At 40.4% G+C, this 27,498-nt stretch overlaps 1 protein-coding gene across 9 annotated transcripts in view; it reads right to left on the bottom strand.

Moving 5' to 3' along the window:
• The window catches only part of cadpsa (Ca2+-dependent activator protein for secretion a), a 513,475-nt gene that overhangs the window by 155,966 nt on the left and 330,011 nt on the right, over positions 1–27,498 (bottom strand). For all 9 annotated transcript variants that reach the window (XM_063067977.1, XM_063067980.1, XM_063067978.1 and 6 more), the window contains exons 9-11: positions 24,059–24,125; positions 9,741–9,849; positions 7,569–7,781 (exon numbers count right to left, since the gene is read on the bottom strand). In XM_063067977.1, coding sequence (XP_062924047.1) covers positions 7,569–7,781; positions 9,741–9,849; positions 24,059–24,125 — 389 coding nt within the window. The remainder of the gene's footprint in view (positions 1–7,568; positions 7,782–9,740; positions 9,850–24,058; positions 24,126–27,498) is intronic.

Raw genomic sequence — 27,498 nt, 5'->3', positions numbered from 1 at the left:
CAGAGTGTACTGAAAGGGAAGGCCCAAGAAGCTTACTCAGCTTTGTCCGCGGAAGATGCCCAGAGGTACGAGGTGGTGAAAGAGGCCATCCTCAGGATTTATGAGTTGGTCCCGGAGGCATACCGGCAGAGGTTCCGGAATGCGAGGAAGCAGTGGGACCGCACGTATTTGGAGTTTGCCCGTGAGATGCAGACATATTGTGAGCGTTGGTGCGCCTCAAAGGGGGTAGAGGGGGATTATGACAGACTGCTACAACTGATCCTGATTGAGCAGTTTAAAGGTTGTGTCCCTGAGGGTATGAGACCCTACCTCGATGAGAAAGAGGCAGCCACGTTAGCCGCAACTGCTAAGTTAGCGGATGAGTATGCGTTGACGCATAAAATGAAGTTTGCCCCGAGTAAAGGCTACCAGAAGGGTAGTCAGGATGGCGGGGAGAGTCCGCCGGAAAAGTCAGAAAGTAAGCCGGGGACTAGTGAAAAGGATAAGGTAGACCGGGAGCAGTCTGGTAGGAAGTCTCCTGGGGTCGTCTGTTATAATTGTGGGAAAGCCGGACACTTTGCGTCCAGGTGCTTTGCCCCAAGGAAGGAGACGGGGAAAGGAAAAGCGGAAATTTTGAATGGCTGTATCGAGCTGTTAAGCGAACCGCTAGGGAAGGACAGGTCTGAAAAAGTCCAGGAAGGGCGCGAGAGGTTTATCTCGGCCGGACTGGTGTCAGTGAAGGAGAGGTTAAAACCAGTTCCAGTGCGGATCTGGAGAGACACGGGAGCGTGTCAGTCACTAATACTGAAGAGTGTATTAGAGTTTAGCTCAGAGACCCAGACTGGGGAGGTAGAGGTCAAAGGTGTTGGGGAAGGGACAGAGTCAGTCCCTTTGCACCAGATACACTTACAGAGCAACCTGGTCTCTGGACTAGTCACGATCGGGGTGAGGTCCGAATTACCGATGAAAGAGGTGGAAGTCTTGCTCGGTAATGACATCGCCGGAGGAATCGTGTTCCCAGTCGTGAGATTGACAGGTCAGCCTGCCAGCATTGAGGCCCCGCCCATGGACTCACAGGTTCATCATGGGGCTGCAGTAGTGAATTTAGCTGTGGTGGTAAATTTAGCTGAAACATTTCTACCAACCTTGTATGAGACAGGGTGTCGTGAGATAAGAGGTAGTGAGGGAGCTGGGACGGACGTAGCAGTAGCCAGGAAAGAATTTGTGCAGACGCAGGAGCGAGGCGAGGGGCTGATGGTTTTTGCAGAGACAGCTCTCTCTGACACAGCCTTGACAAGGGAACTAGTAGGCTATTGTGTAGCGGAGGAAGTGCTAAGGAAGAAAGGGAAATCAAGTACAGTGCCCGCAGATGAAGAATGGGGGGTGGTGCAAAAGAGTTATGGGGATGAGGTTTTTAACATGGCCCACGAGGTACCCCCCGGTGGACATTTTGCGGTGCTGGAGGAAACAGTTGGTGGAATCATGAAAGAGATTTACCGGCTGCCCAGGGGGAGAAATGTTATTGATCATGACCGACGCGAACTGAGACGGTCACCGGCTTTTGATATGCTAACAAACCTAGTCGGTGTTAGCGTGGAAATCAATGAAGCTAGGGGCCCCCTGATAAGAGGAAAAAACCATTTTGAAAAGATTAGGATGGGATCGGTCAGATGGGAGAAGGCTATTGTTTTGGCCAGGTCTACTGATAAGGTCTCTCCCTTAATCCCCGAACAAAGCGAATCTTTAGAAGGAGTAATTAAACGACTCGCACCCATGTGTTTGATTGTCCCGAGGAAATGCAAAGAACTGGGACGTTGGGTGATGGTGGTTACAATAGGGCAGCCAAGTAAACAACACCCATATTTAATGAGTAATTCAGTGACTAAAGGGCTGATGAACACAGAGGTGTGTATTGGCAATTTAATACGGCTGTCTGAAGCCAGTTTGATAGTGAACCTTGAAAAAAATGAATTCGGCCACACGAGGGTCACTTACCTGGGAATTGTGGTGACACAGGGGCAGCTGGCAGTGATGCAAGCTACAGTGCAGGCTATCGCTGACCTCCCAACCCCGACAGACAAGAGGGCCCTCAGAAGGCTTTTGGAGATGGTGGGGTACTGCAGGAAGTTTTGCAATAACTCTGCGGTCAATACCCGTCCCCCTCCTACTAAGCCCTTGCGAGAGAAAATTGAGTCGGAATGGGACGACCCTTGTTGTTGTGGTCCGGGACAAAACCAAATGAGGGGTTACATTGGTCGCAATTCATCAGTGTTTTTGGCCACTATGAAGTTTGCTGAGTTGGAGCCTGGTCTAAGGGATTATTAATAACATGTGTAAAAGGAACAGAAAATGTGATGACTGTCTGTCAAGGTGTTGACAGCTTCAAATTCTCTGTATTAGCCAAATAACTGATAAAGATGCATATTTGTGTGTGTATCTAATAATGTAGTCATGTTTGTAATTTTTACCTCCCGGTAAAAATCCTTAAAAGGGGGGAAGTGTTATGAGAATACACATAAAATTAAGATGTTTGCTGGTCTGGGTTAGCATCAGTGACATCAGCAAGTGGTCTGCCACCTGCCCTCAGGGGAAGGAGAGATAAGGAACAATGGAGCAGCGTCTGGAGATGTGTAATGAAGGAACGGGGGAGAGAGAGCTGTCTGGAGCGGCTCCCCTCTTTGAACCTTGAACTGTTTGAAGTGATGGACAGGCGATGCCCCAGCAGGGGGATAAAAAGGGACCGGTTCGCTAAGGCAGGACACACACGCCACCCGAGGTAATGAGACCCTGGAAGCGGTGCGCCTCTCACGAGTGGGTGAGAAGTACCAGACAACGACCAGGGTGGAAAGGTACGATCAGCGGGAACCCGGTGTGTGTCCGCCCTTGCCTGGGTGCCGGGTTCACTGCAGAGGATCGACCGCATCTGGAGGAGGGGTCACAGACGGTGACCTCAGGTGACATCACCAAGGACCCGCCCAAAAGTTGCTTGTGAGCCATATCGCCGGTCTGTGAGTGAAGCAGTGTTCTGAATGATCAGTTGTTCCTGTTCTATCTCTCTCTTCCCCCACGTTGTCCATCGCCATGGCAACGATTACTGCGAACTGAACTGGACTGAACTTTGAGTCATTTTGAAATTTGGTCATTTACCCCTAGACAACGATAGAGCTTGATTGATGCTGTTATCTTAATTCTGTGCACATGTGTGGCTATCATTGTTGAACTGTTGCATTTATTATCCTTTCGATTACTGTGTTGCTTGTTTCTTTAATAAAACTTTCTTAGTTCTAGTACTCCAGACTCCAACTGAGTGATCCATTTCTGCTGGTTTGGCAACACAGTTACGGGGTACGTAACATAAGAAACAAAGCTAATCTTTCCTTTATCCTTAAACTTTATATTGGACCCACAGCAAGAAAAAAAAGAGCTATTCAGCCTAACTAGACTGTGTTGATGTACTGTGTCTTCTCTCTCTCTCTAAATCAATCTCCACATTCAGCACCCACCCCCCTCCCAATCTCTCCTATCCTCTCTCCAATGCATCAAACTCTTCTCAAATGCAGATTTGATTCTTGTTTGTATCACTTCCTTTCATTTCCTTTGGAAGTAAGTTTCGAATTCCCACCATGCTCTTTTCTTGATTCTTGATGTGATTTGTTTGTTCCAGTCTTAGACATTGGCAATTCTGCACACACCCATACTTCTCAAAGGTAAACATATTAAAAGTCCTTTTATTTTGCTTTACTTTCTGCTTTTCCAAAGACTGTATCTGAAGCTTTCCTAGTAGTTGCATCCTCTTAATTCTGATAACTTTTTTTTGCAATGTTTTCCTCTTTTTTCCACTGTACTCCAAAATCCTACAGAAGGACAAAGTTCTGGGGCTAAATCTGATGCAAAGAGGAATTAACCTACACCTAATACTTCAGATACAGGCTGAATGCCAACATTGTTCCTGGATGATTGAACTCTGCAATCAAAGTTCTATGAGCAGTTCAGCAGGGAGCCAGTTGGTAGCATTTATATAATGCATTGTGACTGCAGCATATGGTTTTCTCAAAAGACTGTGCGTGGCACCACACACAGAAAAATGGACTCAAAGATTTTGTAGCACTGCACAGATAATACCGACACAAATAATGGAGCAAAGGACAGGCACATTCAATATGGAGGCTTACAGCACCCAAACAGGCCCTATGAACCGACTATCAATCACCATTCACACTAATCCTATATGTTTATTCTATGCATATTTTAATCAACTCACCCCAGATTCTAACATTCACCTGCACAATAGCAGTAATTTACACTTATCAACCAACTTACCAACTTTCACATCTTATGACATGCTGGAGGAAACCTATATCATCCCAGGGGGAATGTGCAAATTCTATATAGACAACACCCAAGTTCAAGATTTAACCCAGGTTTTGGGAGATGTGAGACCGTGACTCTACCAGCTTTGCCAAAGACATCAGTGGACTAGTCACTGCTAGAAGCTCAATGTTTACATAGTTATAGCCAAGCAGATGTCTTCTAATGTCAGATCTTCTCCATCACACTGTGAACCTCAGCCATTGCTCACCACACCATAATTACTCAGTTAAGAACAATTTAAGGTAATAGGATCCATACCTAATTTCCACCACACTCTGATGCATTTGCATTAAGATGTTCACATCTGCAGATATTTAACAATGAGAGCCATATTGTATGGGACTCAGTAAAGCACTTATCTCTTTCTCTCTTTTGCACGACAGGATGTCACACAACACACGGACATGATTGGCTAGATGTGCCTTCAACACCTCAGCCAGAGGAAGGGGATATTGCTCATGACCACTGTATGGTCCATTATCCAGATCACGGTCAGTGATGGGGTGGAAGTTATGGTGATGTTGGTTTCAATATATCCAATCTCCTGACATCTCATTTCTATTTATCAAAATCCATTCTGAATTACAAGCTACAGAAGAGTCACCTCACACTCCCTGGTATGCCATGGACCTATCGCAGTCTTTTTATTCTTTGGATAGGCAAAAGTACATTCTATTATTAGCTGTCTGGTATCATTGCTTCTGCTCTTTGTATGATGTCCACATTGCAATGGGTTCTGGGACAGGTGCAGTGTTGCTGCTAGAGTGGCCTCATCGCTCTGCAGTTTTGATTTGGAGCTCTGTCCAAAATATACCTGCACACACATTGCCATAGAATGAAGGAAAAACATAAAATTTTCCAGGATGCCTGGTACTAATTTGCATGATAAATTTACAATGGTCTCACACCTTCTAGACATTGACTAAACAGAATCCTTTTAGGTTGGTTTGACATCTTGGTAAAATAGAACATGTCTGGATTTCCTCATTTGTTCAAATTTCCATTTCATATCAATTCTTTTCTTCAAAGTCTTCCAATGTGCTCTAAGCTCACAAATTCCTCTAACTTTTTGCTATAATCTGCCCAGAGTGAATCCTGGCATAGTACTTAAAAACCTCTGGTCAGTATTGTGAGTGACATCCAGTAAGGCTACAACAAAAGTAATGTATCACTCTGGTTGTTCACAAATCACTTTTAAGTCTTTAATGTCTCCCTCGAACCCTCTTCCATGTCATCACCTGGAAGGGAATAGGCATTTCTGCTTTCATCCTATTCAATATAATCATGGAATCACTTACATTTCCTCCATTCCTACATTCATTCCATTATTTTTGGGTCTATCTTTGATCCTTTCCTTTTCCTCAGCTACATGCTGCTTGTTCTCAGGACTGACTTTCATAAGCACATTAATGGATCCAACAGTGAATCAAGAATGTATCTCTTGAACCTTCTGCTACATCTAAACTATTGGGCAGTTTTTCCGATAGCCAACATTAGCACAGGTGAAAATCTTGTCAAACTGAATTCCAGTGAGGTCAAAGACATTGTTTACAGTTTTATCCTGGCTGTTGATTCCATCCCTTACCTGGCTACTGTCTGAAACAGCTAGCTGATCACAATATTGGTTTAGTATCTAACCTCAAGAGACTCAGACCAAAAGGTTAGACTGAATACATACATCTTTGCAACAATACATGATTGCCCCTGCTTCAGTGCACCACCTGCTGAGAAGCTGATATATCCCTTTGTTAAATTCTATATTAGATTATTCCAATGTTGCCACTTAAAGCTTCCCAATTCTACTCTACAAATACTGGAAGTCATCATAAACTCCACTGCCCATGTTTTAATAAGTATTAGGACTTGTCTTTCCATCACCCCTCTGGTTGCTACCTCTGGTTGTTTAAGTAATGTCCAAAGTAATCTTTCCTTTCAAAATTCTCCACGGTCACACCCATTCCCATCTCTGTAGCCATCTTTGGCACTATATCCTAAAGATATTTGTGCACCTTTGACTCTGGCCTCTTGATCATCTGTAAATTTAATCACTTCTCAAACAGTGGATAGATCTTAAGCTATCAGACCATAGCAAGCATTGATTGCCTGCTCTAAAATCTCCTTCTGCAGCATGTTATTAAATTTTATTTGATTACGTTTTAGGATATTTTGTTATGTTAAAGGCTGTACATGCAAAAATGATGCTGCTTCATTAAAAATAAACTTTTAAAAAGAACAGGGATTTGTAGCATCATAGCATCAGCCAGCAGCATTCCATCAGCAACAAACCTGAAAGCAGCTTGTGATCCATTTTAATAGCCGTAGTAGGGGAGGGGAGAGGAGCATGGTTGCTGCTGAATGAATTAAGGGAGGACACTAGCTCCAATGCGGGAGTGTTAGTGTCAAAAACAACATTGATGTCACAATCTGTTTACCTTATATACTTCCGGTGGATTTAGTGTGCATTCGTTGACAGCCTCACAATATGGGGTACGACATAACCCACACCACCAACTAGTGCCCTACAGGCCACATTGAAACTAATCTGGTACTCACTGTGGTAAAACATATGTACTATAGGCTCCAATATAAAATCAGCAAAAAGAGGGAATTGCACTGGAAGACAAGAGAGTGCAATGTCCCGGAATCAAACTGAGAGGGGGGTACTTATAGACCAGTGTCTATTTTAAGATCTTCCAAGCTGACCAAACTATTTATGAATGGTATTTGATACTGATAAATGATAAGATAGCAAAAACACATGCAATTTAAAAAAAAGACTGTAAGCATGTATAGTATCTCTGAAAGGAAGCTCAACAAAATTTGATATTACTGGAATTGGTATCCTAGACAAAGTATTGATCTACAGTCAATTCTGAAAGCATAAAACTGAGCAACAATTTGTAGCTTAGTGGCACCAATAAGTTTCAGGTAACTTTCTTTAGAACATTATTGATTATAAAGCAATTTGTCAAATCATGTTTCTCTCCAAGCAGCAAAATTCTTCAAATAAATTTCTTTTTATAAATTCTCAGTTTAAGTACTAGTATAAACACATACTTTTAAAATATCTTAAAATACCTGAGGGACATGGAAAGCCCATTCTGTACTAACAGAACATACAAACAATTATTCCAGTATTTTGCCCTTTAGTCTTTTACCAAAAGGACAATTCAGTCAAACAGCATGCAATTGTAAAGCAAATATGATTAATAACTTACAAAACTGGGAGATGGGAGCGTCCAGCTGGGGTACATTTCCTCCCTTGGCATTGAGTTTTTGGACTTGAGTTGGAGGGATAGGCTTGTGTGATTGACCAGTAGCACGGTACATTGCCTGAACCCAAAGGATCCGATCCTGCTCATCATCACTGGCAAAGATCACAGTGTCTCCTTCTTTAACTGCATTAAAGAATGCTCTACCGCCCTCCAGACCTAGATGATGAATTATTCAACAGCTGTATAAGGAGACTGTAAAACTTGATTTCTAACTCAGCAGACAGAAAAATCCATCTTTAATGCTGTGCAAGGACAGCATTCAAAATTCACACAGCTATTGACACCTTTGCATCTCCCCTCTTAAAATGACATCTATTTACAAACAGGATGCCAATATTTAAAAACTAGCTCCATTTTTAAATAAAAATGAAAATACTTCGTAAATTTCACTGTGGAAACAATAGAATCCACTGTACACAAATACAGCACATGAAAATGTATCACTTTTGGAAGTTTTCGAAACTTCATTGGCATATACAAGAGATACCACTTATGTGAACTTCATAACACTTAGCATATTAAAACTAAGGTTTCTATTTTATAATCCTTCAACATTTGCCAGACTATTTCCAATTTCAAACTGCAATAAATATCATTTGTTTAGAGTTTAATACTTAAGCACGGTTTTGACAATTTGACATCTATGAAATGTTTAATTAGGACCTCAGTCCAGATTTAGCAATGAAATTTTCAGCAGATTATCAACAACTTACTGTGTGAACCCTCAGTATAATAACAAACTATGCTGGGCCAATCCATTCTATTCTTTTCCTGGAGTCCAGTCAAAACAGTGTGACATCACATCAGATAATCTCACACAGCCTCATAGTATTTTTGTTCAATTCTCTTCTGACGTAGCTTTTGAAACTTTCTAATATATTGGTTGTGGATCTCCAACAATATTATGTATAGTTGTAAAGACAACCTATAGCCCCAAAACGAGGGCATGAAACAATTATAACAGCAGGATGTATTTCAATACGCAGTTTAAAATCAAATATTCATTCCTTATGTATGCAATATATTTTGGCTTAATATTATTTATAGTTAAATGTCAAAAACCTAGTAACCTGAGAAACACCAAAGTGGCAATAAGTGGAGCTCATGTATTTTGTGGTAAGCTGAGCTGGAAAATGCAAAACTGAAGAACTATAGCACGACTACTAGTGGGAGGGTATAATTACAGCACCCGTTTACTTTGTAAAGGTGGACATAGAAATACAGTATACAGTGGAATTTATAGGAAACTGTGGTAAAAACATAATAACGGGAAGAAAGATTTTGGAAACACAAAAGTACATACACATGTACACACACTATGTATTAGGTAAGAAATACAATCAGTGAAGAGGCAAAAGTTGAAATTTTAGTTGGGTTTTAACAAACCTTTTCAAGAAAAGTCTCTGATAATGTTATTAGATAAAAGCCCACTGATTAAACTTTGATCTGTACTTCTGTACTTTATATGGTAGTCCTAATGTTTCCGAGTGTCAGAGTGGCTTACAGATGCGAGAATGACTGAGTTTACACGATTTAATGGAGACCATCTGATGAGGTAAAAAGGTAGACTTTAAGGATGACTGTGAATATGTTGAAAGATACAGGAAGACAGCAAAATAAGAATTCTAAAGTGTAGGACCAGAAAGGTTGAAATTTTGTTACAAAGTATGTATTGGGAGGAGAGGCAAGGAACATCAGAAGTGGGGACCATAGAGAATATGAACGACATGTGCAGATGGAGGAGCTCCAGATGCAAGGTGAGGAAAAGTGGAAGATATTGCAAATTGTCAAATCAACTTGTTGCTGACAGAAACTTAGTAAAAGTAGCAAACAGTGATTGAGATGGACTTCTACCATGTGGGCTCTACTATTATTAATTATGCCATATTACGGTCATGGTAGGGAATAAAAAAGGCTATGCTCTCATGTAAACAATACTGTTACAATTACATATATTGTTAAAAGATTATGGTTATTACATTACAAGATAATAGCTGAAAATTGCCATAGTAAAGTCACTTGCTAAACCAGTGGTTTCATGTGATGATGTATCAATTTCTCTAGAAGTCAGGGCTGAATTGATTAATTTAATAGTTGTGGAGTGAAGCCTTTCACCTGGCTGTGGGTCAGTGTAATCTACTGTGTACCCATCCAGTTGCAGCAATTCTTGTGGCTCAGCCTTTTTCTCCCGATAACTGCACATTGCAAATGTATACTGGCTGACCTGGATAAAATCACATAAAAAAAACAGATGAATGTATTTTTCATTAAACTCAAATTCCACAACAATATTCACACTTATCTGAAATTTTCTTGTGCCAATGGTGAAACATCTTCCCTGCTGCCAGCATGTGTCAGGAAACTCACACTGCCTGTGACATTGCAAGCAATGGATGTATGCTGATGGTGGGTAAAGTCCTCACTAATGAAAAAAAAGCATCCTGATGATTAATTAGTTGTTTCCTTAAAATTAATGAAGCATGAACACCAATCAGATGGGAAAAATATATTTTATCTGAGGAAGTTGACCTGCCACAATACAATTTCCTTTAAAAATTAGTTCTTGAAAGTGAAGGATGGCCTTAATATTTTTCTCAGAGGAACATTCATGCTTTTGCAGCAGATTCCCATCATTCCTCTCCCAACTCTGATGCCAGTTATCCGATGTTTCTGGTTAGCTGGGTGGAATTTCCTAACTTACAAAAATAAAGTGGTCTAATTCATATTAGCTCCTGAAAACTGCATCGACTGATCAAGGAAAAAATAGATATTAAAGCTAGTGGAAGAAAAATCTTTAATAAGAACGAATGAAAAGAGAAAATCATCCATAATCAAAAAGTTATTTTTTTCTTTCTGAAGGACGAATGCAAAAGTGCAGCTAAATTGTAAAAACAGCTATAATAAAGGTTCTTCTGACTATCAGTCAATAATCTGGGGATGACTGGCAAAATAAGCCACTGCAAACAAATGGTGAATTTTCTTTTGCTTTGAAAGATGCTGCACAGATACATTCACATTCTATGAAACATTAATGCAGCCGAGCTGTCAGCCATGTAGAGCCTTCACCTTTTGAATTCCTTTGAGGAAAGCACTTGGTATGATTCTGAACTCATGCACGGTATTGTGTCGGGTTATAGCCTCAGTTGATATTCGTGTACTCTATCATTCAGATCAGACAAGGTTAGGAGTGACGTCCTGTCACAAACAATGTGAATTGACCATCTTGGTGCCAGTTATGTTTAAGCAATCCTAAATCTCAGTGATCAGTGCAATTGTTGTCAGAACTGCTGTAAATGGCAGCTCTCACTCCTCTTAATTTGTTTCTGGATGACACGATGAATTCAATGACATGTTCTTGATGCAAGTCATTGAGCTGCAGGGCCTCTTTCAGGCTCTGTGTGCCTCAATACGCCTTCAGGATGCCATCAGGTTGCATCAGACCCTAGCCAGGATTTGGCAGTGAAGTTCTCAGTTGTCTGAAAGGAAAGGTTGTTAGAAAACACAGGATTCTCCCTGCTTTAGGCTAGTGGCTTAACGGTTATCCATGGTTCAGAGATTTCAAAAGCATAGTGATTAACCTCCATTGGAAATTATGTTCTTTGGAATACTATTACATTTCCGAGCTATTTCTTTTGTTTTTGCAGTGCTTAAGCTCTGTAAACTAAGTGACTACAACTAACAACATTCAGAAAGTCTTAACACTTTAATTACCACCACCGTGCTTCTCTCTCCTCACTATAATCTATGAATTTCTTAAGCTCTTATTTAGGTTTTTAGCCGAAAGGCTACACCCAATCTTCAATAGATGCTATCAGAATTTAGAAGGTTATTTTTCTATGACATGTAGTACGGCTAAATGGAGTTCCAGTATGCTGCTAGCAGGTTCTCTTCTTGGGCAGTTCTCTGGGCTTAAATGATGCCAATGTGGGTTCCATAACCTGCCACACCTGAGGCAGGAGATGTCTGATCAGGTGGACAAGTGAAGGGTAGCATGATACTTTCACCAGAAATGGTGAGCTTCTGTGTGTTCCTGACAAAGCAACTTAAACCTCTCAGCGCCATCCTAAAATGTTCCTTCTAAATTTGAGACATCTAGAGCTAAGAACATTACACTTCACCAAGGTGGTTTTGCAAGCATTCTTGAATCATTTTCTCTGTGCACCAGGCAGTCTCCTGCTGTGACAGAAATTGGAATAGAGTACCTGTTTCAAGAGAATGGCACCGATCAATGTAAACAATATGGTCTGTTGATCAGAGAGGCAGCAGAATGTATCTGAAGTCTCAATGATGGGGTGATAGCTAGGAAGAGAGTTATTTACTTAGCCCGGCAATGGATTTGGAGATTTTTGTAGAGACAACATTGGTGATACCTCATCGGTGCTTTGAGATGCCTGCCTTTGTTTCAGAAGTGCACAGGAATTCAGGATGCACTGCGGCCCAGTTTTCCATATGCATGGTTGTCAAGCACACTTTTTCTGAAAGACTCTGTTGGCACTGAAAATGATGGTAAATTTCAACCTCGAAATTTGCCTTTATTTTGAGGTGACTCTTGCAGTCTGGAGTGTTCAACGTTTTCCAAGGTCCCATTATGGACTCTTACTAGGGTTTACACAATTATGCAGTCACAATTAAATACTCATATTGAAAATAAATGCCTTTTCCACTTTTTTTGGTACATAATTTTGGATAATTTGCCTCTGATCTTCTTACGAACATCTCATTTCTTCACTGGGCTTATCATACTATGAAGTTCAAGTTTAAATGTCACTCAACCATACACGTGAATACAAAACAGTGTTCCTTCGGGGTGTAGGCGCAGAACACAGTATCAACAGTCACACTCAGCACATATAACACATATAATCATGATAGCAGAAAATATATAGTAGCAAAAGTATTAAAAAATAAATAGTATAGCCCAAGTCATTGAGTGTCATGCCCTGTAGATTGATGGTGCAAGGGATCATTGATTGTCAAATAACTTTGGTGTCCTTTATGACTGTTGGACCTTAAGCCTACTTTTCCTTCCATTTTATTTTTAACTTTCTTAACCAATACTCTGTAAAGTATTATGAAACATTCTTCTTTCATCCCTTTCATTCAACGATTGAGAAGGGAGCTGAAGAGAAGGCATCTAGGATATCCTGTTCGAGGGCAAAGGGAGGTTAGATAGGTGTTATGAGAAGTATCAGCTCAGAGTGAAGAGATCGGCACTATGACACCAGTCTGACTCACAGAAGGTTCAAGTTTCAAGTTCAATTATCGATCAGCCTTACACAAATACAGCTAATCAAAACAGCATTCCTCTGGAACCAAGGTGTAAAACACATTACCAGCATATATAGGACATATGGTTACAGTTTCAAAAATAAACATACAGTCACAAAGCAATAAGAAAAAGATACAGTCCAAGGCTCTGAGTTGCCCTGGTCCAGCTTGTTCTTCCTCTGAGCAAACACTGGGGGGCAAAACTAACCTACCGCAATTTTTTGTGGAAATTACAAGCTGGATAGATAAAGGAGATGCAGTAGATGTGGTGTACTTGGATTTTCAGAAGGCCTTTGACAAGGTGCCGCACATGAGGCTGCTTAGCAAGATAAGAGCCCATGGAATTACAGGAGAGTTACTAGCATGGGTGGAGCATCGACAGAAAACGGACAATGGGAATAAAGAGATCCCATTCTGGCTGGCTGCCGGTTACCAGGGGAGTTCCACAGGGGTCAGTGTTGGGACCGCTGCTTTTTACAATGTATGTCAATGATTTGGATTACAGTATTAATGGATTTGAGGCTAAATTTGCTGATGATACAAAGGTAGATGGAGGAGCGGGTAGTATTGAGGAAACAGAGAGCCTGCAGGGAGACTTAGATAGTTTAGGGGACTGGGCAAAGAAGTGGCAAATGGAGTACGATGTTGGAAAGTGTATGGTCATGCACTTTGGTGGAAGAAATAAATGGGCAGACTATTATTTGGATGGGGAGAGAATTCAAAATGCAGAGATGCAAAGGGACTTGGATGTCCTTGTGCAGGATACCCTAAAGGTTAACCTCCAGGCTGAGTCGGTGGTGAAGAAGGCGAATGCAATGTTGGCATTCATTTCTAGAGGTATAGAATATAAGAGCAGGGATGTGAAGTTGAGGCTCTATAAGGCACCCGTGAGACCACACGAGTATTGTGTGCAGTTTTGAGCTCCTTATTTTAGAAAGGATATACTGACATTGGAGAGGGTTCAGAGAAGATTCACAAGAATGATTCCAGGAATGAAAGGGTTACCGTATGAGGAACGTCCAACAGCTCCGGGCTGTATTCCCTGGAGTTCAGGAGAATGAGGGGGGATCTCATAGAAATATTCCGAATGTCAAACGGCCTGAACAGATTAGATACGGCAAAGTTATTTCCCATCGTAGGGGAGTCTAGGACAAGAGGGCACAACTTCAGGATTGGAGGACGTCCATTTAGAACAGAGATGTGGAGAAATTACTTTAGTTAGAATGTGGTAAATCTGTGGAATTTGTTGCCACGAGCGGCTGTGGAGGCCAAGTCATTTGGTGTATTTAAGGTGGAGATAGATAGGTTCTTGATTAGCCAGGGCATCAAAGGGTATGGGGAGAAAGCAGGGGAGTCGGGATGACTGGAAGAATTAGATCAGCCCATGAGTGAATGGCAAGCAGACTTGATGGGCTGAATGGCCTGCTTCTGCTCTTATATGCTATGGTCTTATGGGTAACACCAAATGAACACCATTGTAATTTCCATGAATCTTTTGCTCTTGACATTCAGCTGGTATGTTGTGGGTATGAGAAATGCTGATGAAGAAATGTTGATAACTTTCTCCAGTGGATATTGTAGAGGGTATCTGCTGCAGCCATGCCATCCCAGTGGTGGAGGCTGTGAATGATTAGGTTGTGAGTATGTCTGGCAGGAGTGGGAAGAGATAAAGATGGCACCAGAGGTTTTTGCCAACCTGGGTGACTTCTTTGAGCTCATCCATGAAACAGCTTAAATCTCTGTTGTCATGTCTGTTTATTCCCTTTCAAGGTGGCTGGGGTTCTGTCAGAGTTCATGATCTACTGCTACACTCGAACTATGTTCGTTACGGATGGTGAGTTCTCTTCAGAACCTGCTGAGTGGTTTGTGCTTTGCTATCTCTAGGAGTGGCTTGAAAGACGTGCGCCTTCGGGGTGCGGCCCTATGGACGACCCAATTCCTTGCTGATGTTGCTGACTGAAGCAGCGTGGGAGATCAAAACATCAAGACAGTGTGCGTGGCTGTCAGAGGCCTCAGCACTCGAGCGATCATTCTCTCTCTCTCTCTCTAGATAGTGAGAGAGAGTTTGCTGATTCTCGAGTTGGGGGACCTCGATGTAAGCGACCGTAACATTGAAACAGCGAGTTGTTGGCCTCCCCTCTCGCTGTGGCAGGAGCGAATCCTCTCTCTCCCTCTATACTGAGAGAGAGCGCCTATTGAGATGTCAAGGTGTTGGAATGAACAGTAGCTTTTGATGGACTTTGGGGGCTTGTTATTGCTTGGTGAGTGGTGGAGGGGGGGAGTTGATACTTTCTGCTGGAGCAAGTGGGGGAGGGGAGGAGGGAGGGTTGATGCCTTGCTGCTGCTTGCGTATGGGGGAGGGCGGGCTTTGGGGTTCAAACCTTTTTCAGTCATTCATTCTTTTTCTCTCTGTTTCGTGGATGTCTGCGAAGAGTAAGGATTTCAGGTTGTATACTGTATACATTCTCTGATATTAAATTGAACCACTGAGACTTGTGGTCTGCTTGGATTTGCTAGGTGTTGAATACTGCCAGAATTGCATTAATCCACGTAATTCAAGAACATCCCATTCTCTTCTGTGCAGGTTAGATGGGGAAAGTGTTTGAGGAGTTAGGAAGCAATTCGCTCCTTGACCTTCTTCAGCAGCCACAATATTTACAGGGCTTATCCAAATATTCACTTTAGGATAACATTGCAAATTCTACTTTTACCATGTTAATGTTCAAAGGACATAGATTTTAAATTATAGAATGAATATTCTACTGTCAGTCAATACCCTCATAACTATGATGCCATTCTTGAGAATAATCCAATAGAATGCATATAGCCACATATATTGCTGCTATGCAATAATAAGATTTGACCTTGCTGCAATTGCTACAATCAAACAGTATGCAGATGCTCACAGTCAAAGGTCACAGTTTATGCAAGTTACCAGCGATCAGTTTCCTTCGGCTTATACCAGGACATCACACAAATCACCCGGCCTGAAGGGGAGAGGTACAAATTTGAAGTTTTGCTTGATAAGGACTGAAAACAGACATGGAATAACAATTCATAAAATGAATTGTGATTACAGCAATTGATAGTAACAATTATGTACTGGAGCTGATCATAGTAAGGGAACCTCAGCTGATGTGAAGTGGATACAAGTGGTACTTACTGTAAGCATTCTATTGAAATGGAATCAGGGATACTCAGCTGAAATGGTGAAAAGACACAGGAATCCAAAAGGATGTAGAGAATCACCTCACAGTCTATTTTGTTATGATCTTGCATCTCATTGTTTATTGGCACTGCACTTCTCTGTTTTAGCTTTTGCATTTTATTTTGCATTGTTATTGCTTTACCATGTTCAACCTCAATACGCTGTGTGTTGACTTGATCTGTATGAACAGTATGTAAGACAAGCTTTTAACACTATCTCAGTACATGTGGCAGTAATAAACTAATACCAATACTAGACAGCAAAACAAAAAGTTGTGTGGAATATGCACTTACTTAAAAACTGTCAGTCATCTATAAGCTATGAAATTGCATACAAAAGTGATAAATTTTTAATGTGTGAATATCATAACACATTGTCCTCAGAATAGAAACATAGAAAATAGGTGCAGGAGTAGGCCGTTCGGCCCTTCGAGCCTGCACCGCCATTCAGTACGATCATGGCTGATCATCCAACTCAGAACCCTGTACCTGCCTTCTCTCCATACCCCCTGATCCCTATAGCCACAAGGGCCATATCTTAAAACTAAATGATACTAAAGCAACAGAGAAATCACATCTGGAAAACAGAATAAGCACGATTCTAATATTTTCCTCATTAACCTGATTTTATAAGAAAATGAGTGATAAAAGCACCCAACACTCTGAAAGATCAACAAAAATAGGAACCATTTGTATCGGTGAGGAAGACAATGCAACTGAAAGTGTTGCTAACCTCCACTGAAACATGCTGAAAATATACTTGTAATCCAGAGGGCTCTTGTCAAAAACAAATTGCAGTCTGCAGTTAAATCAGTTTGTTGACATTACAGCCTAATGCCTTCCACTCAGATACTATTTCCAGAGAGCAAGTACACTTGAATAAGTTTATAACATAAAAATATGATAGAAGTTTTTTTCAAGGGTGCTATTTTAAGGCGGATAAACTCAGCCTATGCAACTTTGAGGACCACCATAACTTTTAGATAATTGGGGATTAATTAGCATGTGCCAATTCATTTCAGTCAAAGCAAAACATTTTTGATCAATAGATGTTTCACATTGAACTTGTGTATTTTTATTTGACAGTGTCAAGAGTTGTACAAAATACAAGATGAATCTGTATAAAATAATTTGAGAAAATTAACAAGCAATTAATGTCTTTCTTTGTGAATAAACTGAAGAGGGACAAGAGGATGATTATTTTCTTTGGTGATTATTAAATGACATTAAACAGTGGAAATAACACTCCACTGTTTAAGAAAGTCTCTAAGAATAAACCAGGCCAATGAGCCTGACATCAGTAGTGGGAAAGTTACTGGAAGTATTCTAAGGGACCGGATATATAAGTATTTGGATAGACAGGAACTGATTATGGATAGTCAACATGGATTTATGTGTGGTAGGTCGTGTCTAACCTATTTTACAGAGATTTTCAAGGATGTTAGCAGCAAGGCAAAGCAGTGGATGCTGTTTGCATGGACTTCATCATCGTCATCGTTAAGTCGCATCTGGAATTTCCAGTTGGTGGACAATTTCCCTCCACGCCGCTCTGTCCTGACACTCATCGTTAACGTTGTTGTTTTGATCCTTTATTGAGACTGACGTATGGAATTCAGCAAGGCATGTGGCAAGGTTCCGTATAGGAGGTTGATCAAGAAGGTTCAGTCGCTTGGCATTCAAGACGAGATAGTGAATTGGATTAGACATTGATTTTGTGGAGGAGCCAGAGATTGTAATACTGTAGATGGTTGCCCCTCTGACTGGAGGCCTGTGATTAGTGGAGAGCTGCAGTGATCATTGCTGAGTCCATTGTTGTTTGTCATCTATATTAATGATTTGGATGATAATGTGGTTAACTGGATCAGCAAGTTTGTGGATGACACCAAGATTGGTGGTGTAGTGGATAGCAAGAAAGGCTATCATGGCTTGCAGCAGGATCTGGACCAACTGGAAAAATGGGCTGAAAAATGGCAAATGGAATTTAATGTAGACAAGTGTGAGGATCAACCAGGCAGGGCAAGTCTTACATGGTGAGCGGTAGGGCACTGGGTAGTGTGGTAGAACAAAGGGATCTGGGAATACAGGTGTCACAGGTAGATAGGGTTGTAAAGAAAGCTTTTGGCACATTGGCTTTCAAAGATCAAAGTACTGAGTATAGGAGTTGGGATGCTATGTTGAAATTCTATTAGAATTGGTGAGGCCTAATTTGGAGTATTATATGCAGTTTTGCTCACCTACCTACAAGAAAGATGTAAGTAAGATTGAAAGACTACAGAGAAAATTTACAAAGATGGTACTAGGACTGTAGGATCTGAGTTATAAGGAAAGATTGAATAGGTTAGAACTTTATTCCCTAAAACAGAAGATTGAGCTGAGATATGGAAGAGGTAAACAAAATTATGAGGGGTATAAATATAACTAGGCTTTTTTCCACTGAGGTTGTGTAAGAGTACAATTAGAGGTCAAGGGTTAAGGGTGAAAGATGAAATGTTTGACTTCAACGTTTAAGAGAAGTTTGGGAAGGTACATGGATGAGAGGGTTATGCAGGGCTATGGTCCAAGTGTAGGTCGATGGCTGTAGGCATTTTAAATGGTTCAGCACAGTCTAGATGGGTTGAATGGCCAGTTTCTGTGCTGCAGTTGTCTATGACTCTATGGCATCTACAATACCTTTAAAGTAGTACATAGCGTGGTAATGCAACATACTGTACAAACTCGTCGAGAAAACAGCATACAGGCTATTTTCATCGTATTAATCAGTGCTTCCACCTACTGCTCACTATTCACGTTGCAAGGCTATTTAATCCTTGCTTTTTCATTATCAGTGACCCAGTTTCTGCAGATTGCAATCACACAAAGAAACCAGTTTACTGTGATTGTATAAGGTAGCAGGAAGGGAAGAAAACTGGTACTTTTTTCATTTTTCATTGAAATACTGGTGTTTGAACAGACTCATCAGTAGCAATAACAAAGTGGCATTTAAAAGTAGTGGCAACACAGAGGAAATCAGTCTAAGGTATTTCATAGAGATGCAAAGGTGATGAACAATGAATCAAAAAGGGAGCAATTCAGCAGTATAATTAAAAGACTGATTAATGAGATGGGTTTTAAGAAGAATCATATGGGCATAGGGAAAGCAATAGTTTAGAAGAAAGTACATAGTGATCAAAGGATCAGAAAAACACAGTGATGGGATTTTTAAAGTTGTGATATTAGGGGAAATGAAAGAATGCTCGGAGACAGAGTTTGCTTTGCCATGATATGGTCAACTATTTACTCAATAAGCTGATGTTTACCAAGGCTGGAGATTGGTTTGCTGACTGGCCAGCCTTTCATTTGAGGGATAAAGTCTGGAGGGCTAGAGTCAAAGTAAATGTTTGAAGTGAGTTGATTACAAAGTAGAGGGGTGCGATGCTTTGGAGATGATACTGATACTTGTGTGACTTACTCAGGTTTGTTACTCTAAGGACTTGCCATACACTTTCCTCCACAAAATGCCAGTGTCAGATCCATGCCCAGGTGGTCACTGGTACTGTTCCTAGAAGCTGTGAGGGTGAACAGCCACACAGTAACTGAAATGTTCCTGTGCACACAGCCTTTGTTGTCACGCAGCTGGAAATCTCTTTTATATAATGCTAACATAATTTTGAAATCTATGTTAATACAATAGAGAAATACTCTGTAATTAATTATATGTTCATGAATATAATCTACAATTTGGTATGGGGGGGGGGGGTGTCCACTATACAGGATCGGAATAAGCTGCAGAAAGTTGTAAATGCTGTCAGCTCCATCATGGGCACTAGCCTCTCTAGCATCCAGGCAATCTTGAAGGGCCAAAGCAACAAAAATGAGGCATTCATCATAAGGAACCCCCTCACCCAGGACATACTTCTTCTCATTGGTACCAGCAGGGAGGAGATACAAGAGCCTGAAGGTACAAACTCAATGATTCAGGTATCGCTTCTTCCGCCCTGCCACCAGATTTCTGAATTGTCACTACCTCACTACTTTTTATTATGTATTGCAATGTACTGCTGCCACATAGCAACAAATTTTATGGTATTTGCTGATTTAAAACCTGATTCTGATCAATTTTCTAAATAATAAACATACCACAACCTTTATCTTGAACCATTTTAGAGCTTTAACATATTTACATTGTCAGTGTTTCAAGTTACAACACTGTCACAAATTGTAAGAATAAACACAGAATGGAAGTCGGTGGCTCTTCAATCAACTGCCGGCCTGCTGAATGCCGACACCAACTAGTCAATATTCATAGTATGCATATTACAAAAAAAACTAAAGTGCCATGTAATTTTCAGGCCATGTAAAAAATTTCCTGCTCAAAGCAGTGCTGGTCTGTGCAGTAATAAAAAAATTAGAGGGATCGTTGGTTACTGGGATGCCAAATATACATGGTGTGGCCACTTTTTAAGTCACATGCTATCTGTAAGGAGTTTGTATGTTCTGCATGTGACTGTGTGAGTTTCCTCCTGGTGCTCTGGTTTCCTCCCACAGTCCAAAGATATACCAATTGATAGGTTAGTGGATCATTGTAAATTGTCCCATGATTAGGCTAGAGCTAAATTGGGTGTAGCTTGATGGCACAGCTCAAAGGCTGAAAGACCTATTCTGCACCGTACCTCAATAAAAATAAAATAAAGATGTACACCTGCTAATTAATGCAAATATCTAATCAGTCAATCATCTGGAAGCAAATCAATCCATAAAACATGCAGATATGGTCAATAGGTTCTGTTGTTGTTCAGATCAAATATCAGAATGGGGAAGAAATGTGATTTAAGTCACTTTGACTGTGGAATGATTGTTGGTGCCAGATAAGGTAGTTTGAATATCTTAGTAACTGCTGATCCCCTTGGTTTTTCACATACAACAGTGTCTACAGTTTATAGAGAATGGTGCGAAAACCAAAAAAAAACATCCAGTAAGCAGCATTTCTGTGGGCGAAAACACCTTGTTAATGAGAGAGGTCAGAGGAGAATGGCCAGACTGGTTCAAGCTGACAGGAAGGTGACAGTAACTCAAATAACCACTTGTTATAACCGTGGTGTGCAGAAGAGCATCTCTGAATGCACAACACGTCTAACCTTGAATTATATGGGTTATAGTAGCAGAAGAACATGAATATATCCTCACTGGCCACTTTATTAGGTTCAGGAAGCATCTAATAAAATGGCCACTGAATGTAATGCATCCAAGACACTGCTACAATTTCAGGGGCAATTTTCGAATTAAATATCCTTTATGCTGGTGTCTTTGAGTCGAGTTGTACATTCCAGCTTATGGAACTCTCAGAGTTGGTAGGGCAATCAAAAAATGATATTCAGCTTTTGGTGGAAAAATACTATGATGTGGAAATCAAAAGTTCATGCAATCTAAATTAAAATAAAAGTTTTGCTTTGTAACCATACATGTTCTGAAATTGACAATTTGGTACAGACATTAAAATAAGAAGTGCTTTAAGAAATCTAAACAATTTGTCATGATTTGTAATTTGAAGTCGATAGGAAACAATTTCCTGAAAACCAAAGAATTCTTTTAAAGATGTTGTTTAATACAATGTAATTCTTTTCCATATTTCAGTGGGAATAGACAGTGATGTATGAGATAAGCTAGTTTTGATTTGTATTTGTGTGTGTCAGACTTTCCTTCAGACCACCTGATTTGAGGGGAGAGTTTAAGATTTGGAACAAAAGCCACATAAAGGATGTATTCAATGTAAATTTCTGACTGATTCCAATAGATGACTTTTAGAATCAACCATTTTAGTTTCATTACATTACCAGACAATTTTAAGAAGTCCAGCTTTATAAAGCTAATTTTTATCTTGTCTGGCAGCAGGATGGCATGGTAGATTTTAATATATTGTAATACTTTGAACATACTGTATGGCCATTCTTAAAATTGGGGCCTTGATCTTCGTTGTCCAGGCCCATCTACTGGACATATGGATGGCATGCAGTCATCCCTCAGTTAGTCCTCTGCAAGTCAGGATCCTGTGACATAATTAGAACTCCATCACAATTCTACGTATCAATAGTATAAACTGCTGATTCTGCATCTATCAACATTTGACAAGCAGAATTAATATTCCTTCAAGATACTGGTAAAAATTTACAAGTTTTGTTTATTCAGTCAACAGGAGCATCCTTGTGTTAGAAATCAGCACAAGCAATGCAAAATCATCCATGACCATCCCTCATGATTCCCTCCATACGCTTTAATTTGTATTCCATAATGGAGTTGCCTGATCTCTGGCCATTCGGGGATAAGTGAGCGGCTCTGTGTGTGCAATGTGCTAACATTAATGGGCCTCAGATGATACCCATGAAGCAGATGGTAAGGTCAAAATGCCCGCTGAATGGAGCTGACACACATACACACAGCTCCAATCCCCTCTGTACACAGAACTCCCTCATGTTCAGCAACATGAGGAACGTCACTGCTGGCACAGGAGCATATCTCACCTTAAATTACTTAAATTCCAGGCATCCTGGACAAATAATCACGTTTTGAGAATAATGCCTGTGAGCCTTTGCAAATAAATGTGGCATAACAGCCAAGGCAAGCTTGCTGTCTGATTATTTATACTGTCAAGGTCAAGATAATGAAACTGAGTGTGAAATACACCACCTGTTTCAGGTCAAATTAGTTAATTGGGCACTTTCCTAAAACACCAGATGTTGAAGGGGAAATGAATTGATAAAACTTTGCATGAAAACTGTTTTATGTAGATACTGACTAGTCCAAGAATGGTTTGGGAAAACCTTTGTAATAAGCCCAGCAGATTCCTTGCAGTTTTCCATTAATGATACAACGTTGTCCAAAAACTCATTCTAGGGCTACAAGCTCTAACCATGCCATATTACTTTGCTCATAATAAAAGTGTGGGTGAGGCAGTCGCACTATTTATCATCAGGAACTAGAGTTCATGGCCAACCCAAGCAATCTTATGTGGGTCATATTTGCAGTTCAACCATACAAAGCTTTACTGATTTCTCATTTATAATTCAGCCTACATGAGCATTATATTTGCCTGTATATTTCTTCTACCTTTCCGTTTTCACTGTCCAGTCACTTGCAATATACCGTTAATGCACTATTAAAAAAAAATTGATATTGTTTACATTTTGAAATTCCTTCCACTTTATATTGTGGATTAACAGCTTCCTGAACCTTTCTTCTTCCTTGCCTGTAGCTGTTCAGTACAGTTCAGTCAGCACAATTTAATTACATAACATGTCCTGCTTCTAGCCACGTTCCTATGTTTCCTTAAGAAAGGAAGGTATTCTGCTTATCAAGTTCATACCAGCTCACAGAGAGATCTCATTCCCTCACTAATTTTCCTTATAACCCACCTCCCATCAATCCCCTCCAGATTCAATCACCCATTTACATTAAGGATTGTTTACAGAGACCAAATAGCTTGTTAACCCACATATCTTTGGGAAACAGGAGGAAACCAGATCCTGGAGGAAATCCACACAATGACAGGGAGAACATGCAAATGACTCACACACAACAATGAAGGTCCGGATTGAACTTTGTCTGAGGGAGCTGTGAGACAATGACTCCACTAGTCATGCCATTGCAATGTCTTTGTGATTTTTATTACTTATTTTCTCACTTTCCTCCCTTTGTGACAGCAAAAAAATCAGTTCCAAGTTCTTGTAATAACCTGGGAGATCACCTTGCAGGCAGCTCCTAGATAATAGCCTAGTATTGACAAATCCATGTGTGCTTGCTATATACTATCACAGCGGTTGGTCACATGGCATTTTTAACAAAAGCAAATGAATGGAAATATTAAAAAGAAATTGGCAATTAATAACAAACATATTAGGTATTAATTTTTATACATTCTGCCTCATTAATTCATGCATTTAAAGGACTCAGGTCAAATACACTTGAGAGTATTAATTTTTATTTACCTGCACCAGAACAAAGAACCTTTTCTTCCATCTTTTCCAAACATTCTTACCAATTGTCCATAAATATCTAATGAAACAAAAGCCAGAAAAAAATTCAGAACCACATAGAAGGAAGTAAAATCATTACATATTTAACACTGTTTCAGCATTCAACAATGCCTACCTCCGTAAAGCTAAAATCTAATGGAATATTCTACTGCTTAATGAGTCTAACATGAGATTTCTAGAATTTAAAAAAATGTTCATGCTGCTATTTTTCCTTTATTTTTCAGAATGCGAAAGACTCAGTGTGCTAAGTCAGGTTGGATGTAGCTCGCCACTCACGAGTCACGGCTGACTGTACCTATTCCGGGTGCCAATGGTCGACAATGCCTGAGGCCATGGCAGTGACTTGGCCAAAGATGGCATGGTACTGGGGCCTTACCCTTGTAGGCCCCGATATTCAGAGGTATTTAAAAACTATTAGATTGTCTACTTAAACATAAATAAATAGCAAGAAATAACTGAAGTATTAAATAAATCTAAATAAAAGAAATCAGTTTTATTTGCTAATCTCCAGATCAGAAATCCCCATACAAATGAATATAGATTTATAAATGGAGTAAGATCAGAAGTAGATTCCACAGCATTTTGCAGAGGAATCCTGGCATGTCCAAAGTCTGCTGTTGGTCTCAGCCTGGGGTCCAAAGTGGGAGTCTTGCTCAGTACTTTCCAGACTTGCGTTGGATCTGTTTCTGTTGGGGATTTACCCAGTGAGGGCAAATGACCCAATATTTAGAATGAGATTAACCAACTGCAGAATTACAGACTTGGAACTACCTCCAAGTCCCTGTATGTAAAAACTGAAAATGTTGGAAAGATTCAGCAGTTCATGCAGCATCTGTGGAGTGAAAAAAAACTAATATTTCAGGTTGAGAACTTTTGATCAATATCAGTTCAATATCAGTCTCTGTTTCTGTATCCATAGATGCTGGCTCTCTTCAATATTTGCTGTTTTTAGTTCAGATGCCTAGTTCATGCTGGTTTTTGTCTTTCATTCTCTAAATCTGTTTCCCCTGGATTTCTCTGCCATCTGTTCTCAGTTAGAAATTTTAAATTGCAGTGTAAAAAAGCCAAATTGAGTTAAACTTTATGTAAATGTTTAAGAATTATTTTCTTCATTCCCACTTTGCAAGTGACAGAACCTTTACAGGGCTATAACACCTGGAAGAGAGCTCCAATGTCTAGAGAGCACAACCGTACTTAATACATGCAAGAACTGTGAATCAGAATCTCTTCCATCTGTTTTTACCACCATCAAATAATTGGGGAGGGAGGCAATTATTGGTAGCAACTTGCCCTTCTCAGTCAGATCGCAGTAGATGAGCTTCAGGTGCTGACTACTGTAAATTATGTCTATGGAAAGGCTCGAGATAGGAATCTCTCACAAGAGGATTAACACCTTGGAGGATACCTCAGAAGGGACACAGCGATGTTCTTTCACTATCAATAAATTAATGATTTCTTGGTTTATTGCATGAATGACCTCCAGCCCCCCTCCCTTAAGAGTACAGATTAAGCAATGGAAAAATTGAGAGTCCATACTGGAAGCGCTCAACCCATTTGCACCTAATCACGATCGACTTCTCACAGCTTGCTTTCCACCTGAAGTAGGCAGTACCCCACGTGGGGTATCGAGTCCAGAGCTGCTTTGAAGTGAACACTTAAGTGGCACAATGTAATTTTATTGTGCTGTTTATCTCATGTACAGGAAATTAAATTTGGATCTGATGACATCAATAGATCTGTCCAGTACTGCACCTGCTCTAAAGCAAGAGTCGCTGCCAAGAGACAAGTTTTGATTCCTAAACTGCCAGAATACTTTTATGGTGTAAATGTGGTGAGGACACATTGAACGTCAAATGTTAAATTCATGGCCTGCTGACATACTGTTTGTGATTCAGACCCAGCTGGAGATGAGAGTAGGATTTGGCATTCGCACAGAAAACACAGTGATACGAGGATGGGTCACTCGGATGAATTGGTACCTATCAGGAAATAGTTTCACAAATTCTCTGCCTTTACAATTATCCATCGTTCCTGAGATGAGTGAAGATTAATTTGCCATGGCTTGTTGACAGCCAAATAAAACCTGGATGTAAGTGAGACCTTTTCACACTTTAGTATATGCAATGAGTACAACTATCATATGGCTCAGTATAACTCGAGACTGGGAAGTAATCTTGAATTCATTGCCAAACACATCACATCATTTCACTGTGAGATGGTGAGAGAGCACAGGACAAAATACTCCCCAATGGCAGTGTCCTGATCCAGAATTCAAGTAGCTTTGCTTTGGTTTTTAGGAATGCCCACAACCTTCCTCAAGTGACCTTCCTTTCTGTGATGGCATCCTGTCACCTAATTTAATCTATCTAATCCCAGTTATCTGGGATGGAGCAGTTCAGCTACAAGAAGCCAGGGCATGATTGAGTATATAAATTATGAGGGGTAAAGGAAGGGTAACGTATCACAATATCAGTTAGATAAATCTAGAGTTCATCTAGTAAGGGGCACATGAGCTGGAGCTTCTTCACTCAGAAAGTGCAACTGTCTAGAATGAAATACATGAGAAGCAGGTGACGTTGGGTCATTGACAGGATTTAAGAAGCGTATAGGTGAGAACTTGAATGGGTGAGGCACAGAAGTCTATAGATCAAGCGCTGGGAGATGGGATTAATATGGAAGTTTGGCTGAGTTAGGCTGAATGTTCTGTTTTCATGTTGTATGAATCTATGACTTGATGATTCTAATTCCTGTCACAGCTTCTGATCGAGTTACAAAGGAAATTGAACAAGGTAGAATGCTGAAGCTGATCTCTAACTCTGACCTACTTAGCTGAACCAAATCTTTGGCTCATCCTGTGCCACTGAGTTCAACCCCCTCCTCTCCTCCATTTTCTCTCCTGTATGTGATTCTGTCTTCAGAGGCCGCAGCTTCTTCAAATGAAAGTTCTCTGTGATGACCAACTTGAACTCCTAGGTAATTTCTGGGTTAACCAACGTCAGTGTTACTTCCTGATCAGCCTTCCCACTCATTCTGCAGCCTCTGCATCCAATTGTGTCCCATATTCATATTTACAGTTCAAACATTGTTTACATAGAACTATTTTGACTCCACGTTTTTTTTGCCATTACCCCCATCCATGACATTGTAAACAGAATACTGAAATTTTGCAAAGCTGAATAGTAAAGCAGGAATACAGGTATCAATTAAGCAAATAGCTAAGCAGGTTTTCACTTGGTTTGACCACAGTTATCATTTAACATTTTTTCAGTAATGGTACAATGCAGACTACACTGTTAAAACAGTAAGGAAAGGAGGTAAGTACATCAACTATCAAACAGTAAGGAGTTGTACAATATATAGCCATTTGATTCTAAGGCTTTTCTCAATTTGAT

This window comes from Mobula hypostoma, chromosome 15, assembly GCF_963921235.1.
Source record: "Mobula hypostoma chromosome 15, sMobHyp1.1, whole genome shotgun sequence".
NCBI lineage: Eukaryota > Metazoa > Chordata > Chondrichthyes > Myliobatiformes > Myliobatidae > Mobula > Mobula hypostoma.
Note: the sequence above shows the minus strand (reverse complement) of the source record. Positions and strands in the feature narration are given on the sequence as shown.